Genomic DNA, 14,693 nt, shown 5'->3' with positions numbered 1-14,693 from the left:
CGGGGGTGCTGTGAGTGTCGCACAAAGTTGGTTCGTGATGACATCGTGCCCGGCGAGGTTGGAGCCTCGACTTCGAAACCCCAAGCGCCAATTGCAGGCGGCCAGCGCCTCGTGCGATCACCCATGGAGCAAGACGCGCCCTGGGTTCGTGCCGTGCAGGCGCCTTTCGCTTTTCCAAACTACCGCAGAAGAGGCGCGCTCTCAAACTGCCCCGTGCCAGTGACCCAGAAACGCGGCTCCAGGTACCCCCACCCCTCTGCCCCCTAGCGCCCACCGTTGATCTGGTTGAACTCCCCCGTGACCTTGCGGCCAAAGAGCCACCCCGCGCCGCGTGGGCTGACGGCCCACGTCTCTATGTCTTCAGGGTCGCTCCACATGAGGTCGCAGAAGGGCCCCTCGTGTGGGATCTCACACACGCGGTCGATCACCCGCACCTGTGGGCCACAGAATTGGGGGCGATGGTGGTGATGGTGGCGGTGGTGGTGTGTGGAAGGTCGGGAGGGTGTGTGGTGGTGGGAGGGGGGCCAGTGATGGGAGGTTGACGCCCTGGCATCAGAGTGCATGACAGGCTCAAAACTTGTTTGTTGGGCGAAAGAAAAGAACTTGAAATTGTGAGAAGGGCCCTGGAAGACCTGGACGCGGGCGCACCTGGTCCAGCGTCCGGATGTCTGGCGAGAGGCCGCCGTGGACGCACAGCACCTTGCCGTCAATCAGAGCCTGGGGGTGGCGGGCACACGACGAGGTTGCAGGGGCGGTGTGGGGTGGGGCGTCGCGGGCGCATCAAAGCGCGATGATAGAGCACATCGTGGCCGCCTGGTGACGGCCTGAACCTGCACCATTGCAATGCCTGGACACGAGTGCGCCCATGCCCTGCAAGGCTGTCAAGAATCCCAGGGGTCAGGCTGAGATTAACCCCACCGAGACCGTGAGGTAGTCAAACACTTCTGTGCAATAGCGCCAGCTGTTTGCGTTGCCATACTTCCGTTGGCACTCGTCGTAGAAGCCATACACCTGAGGGCGGCGACAGCACGGCCGCAGGGGCGAGCTCCTGCATTCAGGCTCGAGGCGGTGAAGCAGTCTGCTGCTTTGGCTTCTGGACCTCGTGTGCAACAGGCCAGGACGCCACGCGCCCTGCTGCTGCTGCTGCTGCTGCTGCTGCTGCTGCTGCTGCTGCTGCTGCTGCTGCTGTGGCTGCTACTGCTGCTACTGCTGCTGTGCCTGCTGTTCCCGATTTCCTATAAAGACCGCTGCAGTTGCCCCAGCTCGAGCGCCAGGATGCGCTGCCCCGCCCAGCGCTGCACACCTGTGTAATCTGCCGGCTCTCGTGGTTGCCCCGCAGCAGCGTCATGTTCGCCGGCCACCGCGCCTTGAGCAGCAGCAGCAGCGTGAACACCTGCCGGGCGGCGCAGCAGGGCAGCAAGGGCTCGCTCGCACTCCCTGGCTGCGCAGCGTGTCACTGGCGCCTCCTCAACCGCTGCGCGTTGGAGCGGGCCGGCCCTCACCAAACTCCCTCCTGCACCCTCCCAGCCCCACCATCCATCGCCTTGCAGGGGGCCACAACGCCACCACAAAAGAAAACCTACACGGGGTGCTGCAAGCTGACAAGCGCACCCGCACTCCCATCAATACGCACCCGCACGCACACATACACACGCACACGACCACATGAACACACAATTACACACACACACACACGCGCGCGCGCGCAGTCACAAACAAAAATACCATGCACGCGAGCACGCACCTCGAGGCTGTTGTACCCTCGGTCCACAAAGTCGCCCATGAAGATGTATGATGTGTCTGGCACCTGCCCGCCCGTGTCAAATAGCCGCAGCAGGTCATGGAATTGCCCATGGATGTCGCCGCACACCTGCAAGGGTTCGCCGCCATTGGAGATGTGCTTGTCACGCTGCTGCGTCCAGGTTCGCCCTCGCAGGAGCACCACAGCAGCTGGCGCCCCACGCTCCAGCTGCTCTGACGCGCAATTCAACTCGCATGGCATCCCCCCAAAAAACCACGTTCAACGGCCAGCAGCTGGCAGGGCTGAGCCATACGAGTGGCTATCTGTGATACCAAAGTAACCCCTTGCTGGCTGCAAATCCGTGAGCACGCCGCGAAGCTACAAACGCCTGCGCCGGCACCAGCATACGCTGTTGGGCACGCGCTGCATGGTTGGTCACACCGTGACAGGGGCCTGCACTGGCTGCACGTTGGACTCCTCAACCAGGATCTCCTTGACCTGTGGAATGGTTTGGCGCCCCAGAGTGCCCCATGATGATGAAACTCGAGGGAGGGAGCTGGTGAACTGGGCAGCAGCGGCGCACGACATTCGCGGTATGCATGCCACGCTGCGCCGGCTGCAGCCCTGACTCCTCACATATTCGCACAGCGCCTTCAGCTCGTCCTCTGCTAGGTACTCGCAGCGCTTGACCTTCTCTATCCATTTATCCAAGTCCACCATTGCGATCTGGCTGCAGTACCGCCCCTGAGCAGGGGTGACTCAGGCTAAGGGACTTTACAGTGTCCTTTAAATGCTGAGATGCGGCCGTAAGGCGAGGGCAAGCTGCGGCACGTCGGGGTGGTGGGGCACCAGAGCGTGTTACAAGCTTTGAAGGGAAAGCCTGATGTCAAAACTTCTTGTGTGCTTGCAACGTCGCACAAGCAGCGCACAACAATCGAGCGGCACAAAACAATGTGGATGATCACTGCAAGTGACACTCCCGTAGCTGTGAACGGTGCTCACAACAAAACCAGCTGTGCCACAAGACTTTGCTGGTTGTATTCAAGATCCTACCTCCACGAAACCAACTCATAGTGATCTGTGCCGAAAGTGGAGAACCATGGGAGCCCCCGGGCAGGTCGAGGCGGTGTTGGCAGGCCTGTCAGCGCACCGACACCTGGACCGAGAGAACGCGCTCCTCGCGATCGAAGAGGGACTCAAAGCAGGTGCGTGGCGCTGGCCGCCGCAACACACGAGCACCAGCAAGCAGTTGCAGGGTATGCATAGCCGCTCTGCTGCGCCGCTGCGCATGCCGCCATCTCACCCCTTTGTTGTTGTTTTGCACCTGAAGTCAGGATGAACCCCTTTTTGCATACATGCTCGGCTGGCATGCGCAGGCCCAGAGGGCGCCAGCGACGTCGCTGCGCTGGCGGCGGGCATCGCGCAGCTGCTTCAAGGCGACCGTTGGGAAAGCAAGCTCGGCGGCCTGCTGGCAGCCAAGGTGTGTGTAGGGTTCCCATCAGCCGCCTTGCCTGTTCGCAATCAAGCAGCTGTTGTTTTCAGCAGCACTCGCCGCGAAGGTCGTCTGTGCTGCGGGCAAACAGCGATTCCTCGCACCCTGCCTCTCCCGCCTCTCGTCCCGGTCTAAGCGGATGCGGCCCGCCGCCCCCACCTATCCTCTCGCACCTTGTGAATGACTCAACTGCCCCGCACCCGCCACGCCAATCCATGCGCCCCCTCCAGCTGCTGCTGGAGCGGGTGCGGGAGCCGCCGGCCGGCTTTGATGCGGCGATGCAGTCTGAGGCGCTGCGGCTGCTGGAGGACCCGGAGGTCCGCGTGAGGCTGGCGGCCGGCGGCGTGCTGGGCGCGCTGTGCGGGCGGCGCGGCGTGGCGGCGTTCAGGGAGGCGCGGCGGCGCGTGCTGACCAGCATCCTGGAGCATTACGTGAGCTCGGGATGGCGGGGCCAGGCTGGGCGGTTGGGGATGCGGGCTGGCTCCACCCGCAGCGCGCTCTCAGAATGCCGCAAAACTGCAGGCTCACACTGGGCGTGAGCTGGGGGACGCAGATATACCACAGTTTGCTGGGCACCAGTCGTTGCTGCTGCAGCGGTAGTTGCAGTCTTGTGGTCATTGTTCTGATGACAGGCCCAATTTCTGAGCTGATAGTGGATTGGGTTATGATGTCATTAATCCTGTGATGTGACAAACCAGGACCGGCCCGAGGAGGAGGAGGACAACCACCACGCGGGCGACGGCGGCGACCCCGACGCGGCCGGCAGCGCCGCCGGCCAGCGCAGCAGCGTCGCCCTCGGCGGCGGCGACAGCCCTATGGCTTCGCGCGCCGGCAGCAGGGCGGGCAGCAGCCCGGACCTGCTGGGGGCGCTGCTGGCCGCGAGCTACAGGCCCACGCCGGTCGGGACGGGCGTGATGCGGCACGGCACAGAGGGATGGAAGTGCCTCGAGACCAGCATGCGGGCGCTGCAGGTGAGGGGGGTACTTTTAGGAGGATTCCGAGGCTGCGAGCGGCATGCAAATGGCTGCCTTTACGCGGCGGCGTTCCTATCAAAGACGAGCCGCTCGTGTGACGTGTTGCTTGGCTCTGTTGGGGCCTGTCGAGCAACTTCCTCAAACCGCCGCCAACCGCCAACCGTCAGGCGATGATGGACAGCGCTGGGCCGGGGGTCAGGCCGGAGCTGGATGAGGAGCTGAGGGAGCTGCTCTACAGGTGGCTTAGTCATGCTCGCGGCGCGGTTGCGAGATATATAGCACAGGCGACAAGCTCCCACACCTCGGGCTGCCCACACCTCGGGCTGCCTACACCTCAGCTGGACCTCAAAGCCGCGGCGCATTTTTGCCTGTGCTTCAGCACAACGGCACCCCAGGTTTCTTCCCGCTCTTGCAGAGCAACCACCAAACCAACCTCCCCCCACCACCATTATCCCTTGTGTTGACGCAGGGCGGTGTACCACCCCAACCGCTTTGTGCGGGAGACGGCACACTTCACGCTCAAGTCGCTGTGCGAGGCGCTGCCAGGGGAGGAGCTGGCGGAGACTGTGGGGCCGCGGCTGGCGGGGCGACTTGCAGATGGCCTCAGCGACAACTGGAGCCAGGTGGGGGGCGATTTGGGGTGGTCGTGGTCGCTGACCGCGCACAACGCTGGTGATCAGGGTGGCGGTGGTGAAGGCAGACAGGCACGGCAGCACACTGCTGTGTCCCGTTATAATGCAGGCATTGCGCGGTGTCAGCGGGCGGCAGCCACCGAGCCCCATGCAGCTCCGTGGGCCCTTGGTGCGGCGGACAGAATCCGCCTGGCTGCGCACGCGCACACTCTGCAGGTCCGCTACGCCGCCTGCGTCGCGGCGCGCGCGTTCATGACGCGCCTGCCGCCCGCGGCTGCGTCTGCCTTCTACCCCGCGCTGCTGCCGGCAATGTGCCTCAACCGATACTACGTGGCCGAGGGCGTGCGGCTGTACGCCCAGGAGTCGTGGCGGCGCGTGGTGGGAGAGAGGGGGCGCGGGCTGGTGGCGCAGCACATCGACGACGTGGTGAGGCACCGCAACGCCGTCGATTGCACTGCCAATTCGGCCCGCCCGCCGTTCCATTTTATTGCGGACCTGGGTTTTTGTTGGTCGGGGCGCTGCCTCGGAGGCGTGTGCGTGTCCCTGACGACAAAGTGGGACAAGGCCGCCTGTTATTCTGGGGAGGAGCTGCTGGGGGCTACCCCTTAGCGTTGCAGAGCCGGCCTTGAGTCTTACTGCGCCCCCCTTTCCACCCGCCCATAAACCCCCCGCAGGTGTCGTACTACATAGCCCAGTCCAAAGCCAACAACCATGCAGTCCGGGAGTCCGCGTGCGCCTGCATGGCGGAGCTGATGGAGAAGGTTGACAAGGCGGCGGTGGCGCCCCACGTGCCGGCGCTGCTGCGGGCGCTGATCACGTGCTTCAAGGACATGAGCTGGCCGGTGCGGGACGCGGCGTGCGTGGCGTGCGGACGGTGAGAGGCGGAGGCGAGGGGCGGAGGGCGGGGCGCGGTTGGGCTGGCCGCTGCCTGCCAACGGGCAGGGCGTGGCCGGGTTTGGTGGGGTGCGTTGGGGGGCAGCGTGGGCGTTGCATCCCATCGCAGCGCAGGCGGGGGTTCGGGGAATCTCAGGGAGGACGATGCGTTTGGTCCAAATGATGCGTTTGGGGCGCAATGTTGTGTTTCTGAGCATGTTGCATGAGTGAGGCATCCCAGCCGCTTGCACGCCCAGCAGAGCGGCGGTGGTCGCCAGGTGCCACCCGCTGCGTCCCGACACGTGGCGGGCGGCGCCACCGCCGCGAGCGGCGCGCTCTTCGCTGTGGCCGCTCAACCAGCACTGGCACTCCGCACACACCGTGCGTGATTGATTGCCAGGTGCCAGGGCCAGCTGCGTTTCCCCGTCCACCACCCTCTCCGCAACTTGCACCTGCACCCTCCCTACACGTGGATCCACATGCTCTCGCATGCCCGTGCAGATGCACCAGCGCTTTTCCTCTGCACACAATCACATTCACCCACTACGCACAACTACATGCACACACGCATACACAATCACGCATGCACACGCCCCTCGCCCCATGCACTCACCCTGTACGCACCCTCACATACGCATTTACACAATCGCATACATACACGCGCATATACACACGCATGCATGACCTCGTCCCTGAGCCCATCAATACCACTGGATTCCCCCAGGTGCGTGGCAGCATACCCCCAGGAGGCGCGCCCCGTGCTGCCGGAGCTGTTTTCCCTCTGGTCAGACCACGTGTGGGACAACATCCCCACGGTCCGCGAGGACACGGCCGCGGCGCTGGGCCGCGCGGTGGGCGCGTACGGCGACGAGGGGGCGGCCTTCGTGGTCGCGGTGCTGAAGTGAGCCGGGCCTTTGTGGTGGTCGGGGTGCTGGGCAGCCGGGTGTGCTGGGGGTGTGAGTGGCCAGGCGGACTGGCCTGCGCTGACGTGCTGAGCTGTCGCCGGGCCGCCAGCCCCGCCGATCAGCCTGGCGTCAGATGCACAGCAGCACCCCCGGCTGGTGGAACTGTTGCAACCAAACGTCTGTGATGACAACACTGCCTGCAGGTTGATGCCCGATTGCAACTGCCCAATTTATGACATATCATATCATATCTTATCATGTATTCTTTAAATCACTTCCGCCCATCATACCCTGTGATGATCCAATCCTCTCAACCAATGCAGGGAGCTGCTGCCAAAGGCGTTCAGCCAGGGGCCCGAGTCCCAAAAGTACTCCGGCCTCGAGAACACCACCACCTTCGGCGTCGCCGCCCGCCGCGCGCGCGACAACGACCCGGCGGTCCACACCGGCCAGGACATGTTCAGCTGCGGCAGCCTGGTGGCGCGGTTCAGCACGAGCCACCTGGTTAAGAGCGACGGCTGCAACGACTACGGATTCGCGCGGTGGGCAGCGCCGGCCGCCCGCCAGCGACGGGGCGCGCCGCGCACGATTCGATGCAAACGTTCAGGGGTTGCCGGCGCGCAGAGGCTTTGCGGGTCGTTGAGCACGTTGTTGCGTTTTGTGGATCTCAAGGGAGCATCGAGTTTGGGCGCTCGGCGCTCTGGGAGCGCCGGTCCTGTTGGTGGGACAGCTCGATCTTGCCAGCCCTCCCTCCCCCGGCTGCAACCGGGACGGACTCTGAACAGCCGACACTTACTGCGCCACCCCAGCCAAACAGCCAACAACCGCTGCGCCACCCCAGCCAAACAGCTGACCCTGGCTGCGCCGCCCCCTGCCTCCCCCGTGCCCCTCACCTCTCTCACAGGGACAAGCAGCCCTGGGAGGCGTCTGATGGCGCAGTCCACCTCCTGAAGGAGCTCTCGGCAGTCCGCCCGGCCCTGGTCCCCGAGTTCATGCCCACCTTGGCAGATCTATCCCGCCTCTCCACCTTCCAGCACGCCTTCAACATGCACGAGACGATCTGGAGGGCCCTCCCCCAGATCGCGCGCAACCTCGGATCCAAGGAGTTCAAGCGGCACCTGGAGGCGTTCCTCGCGCCTGCGTTCGCGGACCTGCGGTGCGGCCACCAGCTGTCCGAGGTTGCGGCGGGGCGGTGCATCGCGGAGCTGCGGGACCTGCTGGGGCCGAGGATTTTTGCGGGGCGCCTCGACGAGCAGCAGCGCGCGGCGATGGAGTCGGACGCAAACATCCCGCCGCCCGCGCCCGGCGGCCTGGCCGCGGCGAGCATGGCGGGGCAGCTGCAGCAGCAGCCGGCGCCGGGCGCGGCCGGCGGCGCGGCGCCGTGGCTGCGGGCCGGCGGGGGGCAGCAGCAGCCGGGGGGGCTGGGTGTGACGAAGGCCCCCTGGGCGCAGGCTGGCACGGACGCGCAGTGAGGGAGCGCCGCTGCAAAGTGGCTGCTGTTGGCCCGTCTGTGGGCGCGGTACTTGCTCTTGGTCTCCCGTTTGTATCTGCCTGTGGGTGATTTTGGTCGTGCTTGCAGTGCGGGTGGTTTTGCAAATGCAATGCTTTCGTTTGCCCTCAGCATACACACATATTCATCATGTGCATGGGGGCCCGACATGATGGCTGAGGGTTGGTGCAAGGGCGTGTTGAACGAGCTGGCCGTCTCTCTGCTTCGGGATGGTGGGGTCAAGCTTGCACCGGGCCGTTGGTGGGAATCGGCATCTGGGTGGGGCCCCATCTCGCCGTGGCCGCGACCCTTGCTTTCCAGCCGCTAAAAATGCAGTGCGCAAAGAGCGCCTCGGTTGTGGAACGTTTGACCTAGCAAAAGTGGACTCGGCCCGACCTGACTGCTGCTGGCGTTAGTTTTGGGGGGCAGCCAAACCGGGCACACTGTTAAGGTAGGAAAGCAGGCGTTCACCGCCTGGAATTCAGCAGTGCAAAACTGGGCGCCCAGCCTGCAGCCACTTGCCCGCGCCCTGCAGTCCGCTGCCGATGGGGCAGGCGGCGCCGCCGAGATTGCCGCCGCATCGTTGCGCGAGCGACATCGCGCCAAGCGGGGGGTGCCGCGCCCAGAGATGCGGCCATTGGCACTTTCCTAGCCCAACGCCATGCCCCACCTCTCGCCACCGCCGCTAACCTACCCGCCGCTAACCCACCCGAGCGCCGCTTGCAGCCCTGCTGAGTGGTGCCGCCGCCATCCGCTTGCTGCCCCCGCCCTCAAGCACTCCTCAACTTACGGAGCCCCGCATATCCACCATCAGCCTGTAAGATCCAGCTTTGCATGTAAGATCCAGCAAAAAAAATGGCAAATTCGACCCAGGAAATTGATTTGATTCCATCGACCATTCTCAAGACTTCGCCGCTCGGTTACCGGCAGCCCACGCAGGTCAAGTGCTGTGAGCCTCCACGCCGCCAGCGCCCTCGCCGCCGCGCCGCGTCGCCGTTTCCCTCACCGTCAGCTCGCCCGGGGCCGCGTCAAGCGACAAGCCCCGGGGCCCGCTGCCGACCAGCGTGTAGCTGCCCCTGTAGCTTCCCTGGGCGATCGTCATTGACGCCCGGAAGCTTCCGCCCCGCTGGCTCGGAGACGCGCTCCGGATGCCGACAGGCATGCTGATGGGTCCCGAGCGACCTGTGGCGATCAGCGTCGGCTCACTCTGCACGTCGACGGCGGCGTCCATGCCCGGCAGCAGGGGCGCCGCCGCTGCCTCTGGGTCTTCCCGGGTGTAACCGGCGGGCGCGTCGCGGTCACCCGAGGCGGCGGCGTCGATGTCGCCCTTTGACGCGGCCTCGTCGCCCTTGCCGTATACGAGAGTGCCGGCCACCAGCACGACGAACCTGTGGTTGGCGGATAGGATTATCGTCGATTCAATTGTTCAAGAGATGGATTGTCTTGTTGGTTGAGAGGGTGCTGGACGGCTATTTGGCCGACGTAGATGGTTGGTCATGCAGCACAACCAACACAGGCCGCGGGGCAAAGCCAAACACATTAGGAGAGTGAGGTCGGCTGCAGCTCTTCCCACGTCAGTTCCACACCGCCCGTGCGCAGGGGGCGGCGCTCCCACTGTAGCATCCACGACAACAGAAAAACTGCAAGCCCGCCGCGGGCCCACAGCACGGAGCGGGGGTGCACCCCACTCGCTCTGTGCGCACGGCCCAGCAGGCAGGCGCCTGCTACAATACGCAGTGCCCCAGTGCCCTTTTCGTATCTTTGTTCAAATCGCCCCTGGCCGGCCCGCCCGACGCACCCGAGCGCCTGAAGGGGCGACCAAGCTGTCCACTTCTCCCCCAGGCGGCCCATGCCCAGGGGCGTGTAAAAGAGCAGCAGGCCGACCAGCCACACGAAAAGGGTGCGCATCGTCTCCAGGACCGTACGGAAGACGGCCCCCAGGTGGCCGGTCACCATCATGCCAGACCTATGGGCGGGTGGGTGGTGTTGCCGGTGGAGCAGGAGGCGCGTGTGTGATTGTGCAGTAGGACTGAGTTGCTGCTCTCGGCATGGGCGTTGACGATCACGGCATGTGCACAGACATGACATGTGCGTTGGTGGTGAAGAGGGGCGCGCTACATGCTGCGTGCCAGGGGTGCATCACAGGACCATGCACATGCGCGATTGGCCTCAGCAAATTGTGCGGTGCGGAGCCCTGGGGTGGGCGTTCATACATGCACGGCTGGCATCTCAATCATTAAGTCAGGGCGGAACGCCTACGTAGCTCGATCAATGATTGGGGTGGAGGCCGGATACCACAAATTTCAAACAATCCTGGTCGACGTGTCATCCCCCAATTTGGATTGGAACGCCTGACGCATTTGACCTCTGCAAGATGAAATGAAGTCCCTGAAACTGCAGCAGTCCAGCTCGAAGGTTGTAAATCAGCAGCGCCAACATGTTTGGAACTGCAGCAGTCCCCCTTGCTCCTACCAACACCATCCAGGCCAACCTGAAAAACACACCCACAGGCCCCCCAGCCGAGGAACCTCCAGCCCCATCCACACACACACACACACGTGCGCGCGCCACCGGCCCCCTCACAGGTTGTAGAGCAGCAGCGCCAACATGTCAGTGCCCAGCACCCCCTGCAGCGCTGTGCTGTTCTTGATCATGACCAGGGAGTCCAGGCTGTCCTCGTGAAGGCCGGTGCCCTCCTCCCCTGAGACATAGGTCGAATGAGGCCGGGGTAGTGATGAGTTTGCAACAAACTCGACGATTGGCACAAGCGCCGACCAGTCAGCTGCCAACCTTGCGACGCAGATGCGTGGTCCTGTGACGTCAATGGCAGGTAGTCCAGGCAACCCTGGAAGCCGAGTCTGCATCGACAGCATAAGAAATCTGTGGTGTCAGATTCAGCGGCGTCGACCGGGCCCTGCACGGCAGGTGCCGCCCCCACCTGGCAGGAAGTAAGCTATGGGCATCATCACGCCGATCATCATGACGCTGCCAAACACGCCCTCAAAGCCTACAATTTTCAATGGATCCATGTCCTGTGCATTATGGGGGGGCCGCATTTCGGGGGGGGGGGGGGCGTACCCGTTGACATGGCGGCGGAGGCGCTGTTTTCAAGGGGGAATGCACGACAGAGGTCGTCCATCCTTGACCCCTTGACTTGTGGCTGCGGGCAAGTTGCGTGCAATGCCCCGCCCCCTGTTCCTGTCATCTGGCCCCCACCAGGTCTGCCATGAAGAAGTCCTCAAACGTCAGCTGGGCCGCTTGGACAGCCTGCGGGGCACGTGATTGGTCGTGGCGAATGAGGCGGTGCTTGTCAAGCTGTGCACGTGAGAGTGCGTGCGTAAATACGTTGTGGTGCATGTATGTAAGCGAGCGCATGATCGCGCTGTGTGTGTGTGTGTGTGTGTGTGTGTAGCATCGTTGCCGAGGCATTGAACCCTCACATGGCTGCCCAGCAAATTTGTAAGATGTGCCCATGTGACCAGTATGCTCGCTGGCACTTTGACACAACCATCTGAGATCTGACGGGAAGCCCCCCCAACCAAGTCCAGGCGGCCCTCACTTGTGACAAGATGATGAGGCCGATCCCAAACAACATCTGCGGGGTAGAAACTTGGTGCGTGCTGCTGCCCTCGCCACCCAGCACGCTGGACATGCCGACCAAGCCGATGCCAATCTGCGGGAATCAGGGGCCAAGCCGTGTCTGAGACATGCTCTCAATCAGGGAGGATGCAGCCGAAGCAAGGACACAAGGCAGCACATATGCTTGTGTGCACGCAATCGTCGGTGCCGCTGCACCATGTGCGCGAGATGATGCGGGCAGCGGAGCCGCGGCTTGCCGTGCTGCTCACAGTCGCTTTCGGTGCTTGTATCTAAATGGACCAAATGAGTCATACACTCCGTTCAGCGCCCCAACCCTCCCAAAGCAACCTCGTCCCTCCCCACATCCCTAGGCCGCTCGACCCACCACGCAGAACGCGATCCCGAGGCCATGCCACCGGTTCAGGTGGCGGTGCAGGAACGCCACCGCGAACGCCGCGGCAAAGAGCATCTCTGCGCCGCGCATCATCTGGTAGACGCTGGCGGTCACGGACAGCAGGCCGATGTTCATTAGCACGGTGGCCACGAGGTCGAAGAAGGAGGGGACGCACAGCAGCAGCGTCTCCTTGAGGCTGCCCTTGGCGACGGGCGGCGGCTCGGAGGGGGCGGCGGCCTGGCGGGGCGCGGGCGGGGTGACGGTTTGGGTGGGTGAGGCTATGTGTTGGAGAGGCCGCGCCCAGGAAGGTCCGCGTACAACTGGCCATTTTGCAAGCAGTCTGCAAGTAACCCTGTATAACAGAAGCCTTGAAGCCGCCTGCCTGTCTGCAACAGGCGGACGGAGTTCGTGGGCGCTGCAGCGCACAATCAGCCTCTCGCAAGTTGCCCTTTGTTTGAGAGCACTCCATCGTGCAAGGAGGCGCACCTGGTGCGCCCCTATGAGCGGCACGCTCAGTGAGCCCTTGCTCTGCTGCTCCTTTCGCTGGCGGTGTTCCCGGTAGTACGCCAGCGGAAGGCACAGGGTCATGCCTGGTGGTGTGGCCATGGGGGTTGGGGGCCGCAGTGGGGCAGGGCGGGGTGGTGGGGACCAGCCCTGGCAAACAAAGAGGGATGCAGCGGTGCGATTACGCCAGACCCAAAATAGACTCTATTTCTATGGATGGGCCCAATCCAGGTCGCTAGCCAACCGCATCAGCGCCGACACTTCTGCCCATCCATTTGCAGCCCAAGCCCACGATCTGCTGCTGGATGTGGGAGCCAATGGATGAGCCCCTTGCAGCGCAGCCCCCTTGTCCATCAGATTTCAAAACCGCCGCTGGTGAAGGCTCACTTTCGAAACCCCTCTCAGCCGTCCACAGCATCCCTCCAGCCCTAGCCACCCACCTGCCCACCCAGCCATCCACCCACCCAGCCATCCACCCACCCAGCCATCCACCCACAAAGTTACCCACCTAGGAACATGGAGAGGGTCATGGCCCAGGGCTTCTGGAAAAGCTTGGGCTGACCATCACGGCCGACAGACTCCAGCTCATACACTGTATAGGGTCATGCGCGCAAGGGTAAGGGTAAGGGCGAGCCCGTGGTGTGCGTGCGTGCGTGCGTCCGTGTGCGTGTGCGTGTGCATGTGTGTGTGTGTGTGTGTGTGTGTGTGTGTGTGTGTGTGTGCACGTGCGTGCGTGCGCGCGTGCGTGAGCACACGCGCGCACGCGTGTGCGCGTGTCATGATGAGGTGGTGAGAAGGGAGGGCAACGGCACGAGGTGCGCCAGGGCGCGCCTCCTCACTGGCCAACGCCATGCACACCGACGAGGTGTCGTGTTATGCTGCATACAGGTCAGCACTCTGCTCCCAGCACCCCCCCAGTTCTAGGGTAGGGCGGAGGGGTGATGCGTGCGGAGGCAGAAGCGGCTGCTGCGAATGCAGGCTTGCTGCCCCCCACCCACCAATCTTAGCAAAGAGGGATGTGGTGGTGCCGAACAGGATGAGGCCCCCAACAGAGGCCCCCCTCCCGATGGCGCTCGACATCTGAGCTCCTTCGGCAAAGGGCTCCCCAGGGACTCAGCAATTGGGTTGCAGGGCCTGATTGGTGTCGTGGGCGCGTGCGTGGAGTTGGCGCAGGGAGTGTGCAGTGTGCAGACTGAAGCGTGCATGCAAGCGTGACTGCTCCCATATCGCTTTTAGGGGCAGGCGAAGACCCGCATGGGGGCTGCTGCCCCCACAGGCAGAGTCGCAGCTTCAGGGGAACCCCCGACACGCCGGACGCGAGACAACGCCGCTCGCCGTTGCTGATTGAGGAATGTTGCAGGGGCCACAGCCGCCGTGCTCCAATGCACTCGCTTGCACCAGGCGTGAGATGCAGGGTCCCTCCAGCGCGAATGACCAGATGCGCCTGCTGACGCCGCGACCCGCGTCCGCTGTGCGTATGCGCTGCACAACCCTTCCCAGTGCGGCAGGGATCCAAAGAAGGATTCATCGTAATGTTTTACCTGTGCCTGCTGCTCACAAAGCTGAGACGGCCAGTGTTCAGCAAGCCTTGGCTCCGACACCACTGTGTTGCGCCTTCGGATAGGGCCTGACAAATCACCCGTATGTAATTGGTACTGGATGAATTAGATTCAGTTATGAAAAGTACTGGATCGTGATCTTTGATCGTGTCCCGGCTGTCGTTGCAGGGCAGTTGAGGATGTGTGTATGGAAGCCGCTGGCAGGATACTAGTAGCGGTAGAATTGGATGGCATTGGAAGCCACCCGGCCGCCCTTCCTGCCAATAACCACCCCTTCTAAGGTTTCAGCCCAGAGGACGCAATGCCATGTTCTGGGGTGCGTCCGTTATGATAAGGAGCTCAGCAGCAACGCCTGCTGCACACACTGGATGGGTCGGCCTGAAACTATCGTCACAAGGGGAGAGCAACATCCCCATCCCTGCCATGTGCACAGCCAGGCGGTTACAGGTCGAGGCGCCCTTCCAGACGTACATAAGACACCTCAGTGTTGCTGTGTAATATGCCCCCGGGGCCCCCACCAAGCAACCGCCGGGCCGCGCCGCGCCGGGCAG

At 63.5% G+C, this 14,693-nt stretch overlaps 3 protein-coding genes across 3 annotated transcripts; 1 reads left to right on the top strand and 2 right to left on the bottom strand.

The window, feature by feature from the left end:
* Positions 1 to 263: 263 nt before the first annotated feature.
* MNEG_7676 (hypothetical protein) lies at positions 264 to 2,461 on the bottom strand (the record flags this gene model as incomplete). The annotated part of the gene is made up of 7 exons (XM_014043853.1): positions 264 to 434; positions 649 to 717; positions 919 to 1,185; positions 1,304 to 1,393; positions 1,745 to 1,870; positions 2,183 to 2,239; positions 2,378 to 2,461. 7 exons carry the CDS (start codon positions 2,459 to 2,461, stop codon positions 264 to 266), a joined length of 864 nt encoding a protein of 287 aa, XP_013899307.1.
* Positions 2,462 to 2,840: 379 nt separating this feature from the next.
* MNEG_7675 (hypothetical protein) lies at positions 2,841 to 8,089 on the top strand (the record flags this gene model as incomplete). Its single annotated transcript, XM_014043852.1, has 12 exons — positions 2,841 to 2,946; positions 3,118 to 3,221; positions 3,464 to 3,664; positions 3,932 to 4,204; positions 4,375 to 4,445; positions 4,677 to 4,830; positions 5,056 to 5,265; positions 5,514 to 5,713; positions 5,973 to 6,056; positions 6,437 to 6,613; positions 6,941 to 7,159; positions 7,522 to 8,089. 12 exons carry the CDS (start codon positions 2,841 to 2,843, stop codon positions 8,087 to 8,089), a joined length of 2,367 nt encoding a protein of 788 aa, XP_013899306.1.
* A 957-nt stretch (positions 8,090 to 9,046) lies between these two features.
* On the bottom strand, positions 9,047 to 13,663 carry MNEG_7674 (hypothetical protein; the record flags this gene model as incomplete). Its single annotated transcript, XM_014043851.1, has 10 exons — positions 9,047 to 9,494; positions 9,905 to 10,072; positions 10,690 to 10,807; positions 11,045 to 11,138; positions 11,323 to 11,373; positions 11,666 to 11,779; positions 12,071 to 12,316; positions 12,566 to 12,669; positions 13,092 to 13,175; positions 13,582 to 13,663. 10 exons carry the CDS (start codon positions 13,661 to 13,663, stop codon positions 9,047 to 9,049), a joined length of 1,509 nt encoding a protein of 502 aa, XP_013899305.1.
* Positions 13,664 to 14,693: the final 1,030 nt, after the last annotated feature.

Source organism: Monoraphidium neglectum (genome assembly GCF_000611645.1).
Source record: "Monoraphidium neglectum strain SAG 48.87 unplaced genomic scaffold scaffold01381, whole genome shotgun sequence".
Taxonomy (NCBI): domain Eukaryota; kingdom Viridiplantae; phylum Chlorophyta; class Chlorophyceae; order Sphaeropleales; family Selenastraceae; genus Monoraphidium; species Monoraphidium neglectum.
Note: the sequence above shows the minus strand (reverse complement) of the source record. Positions and strands in the feature narration are given on the sequence as shown.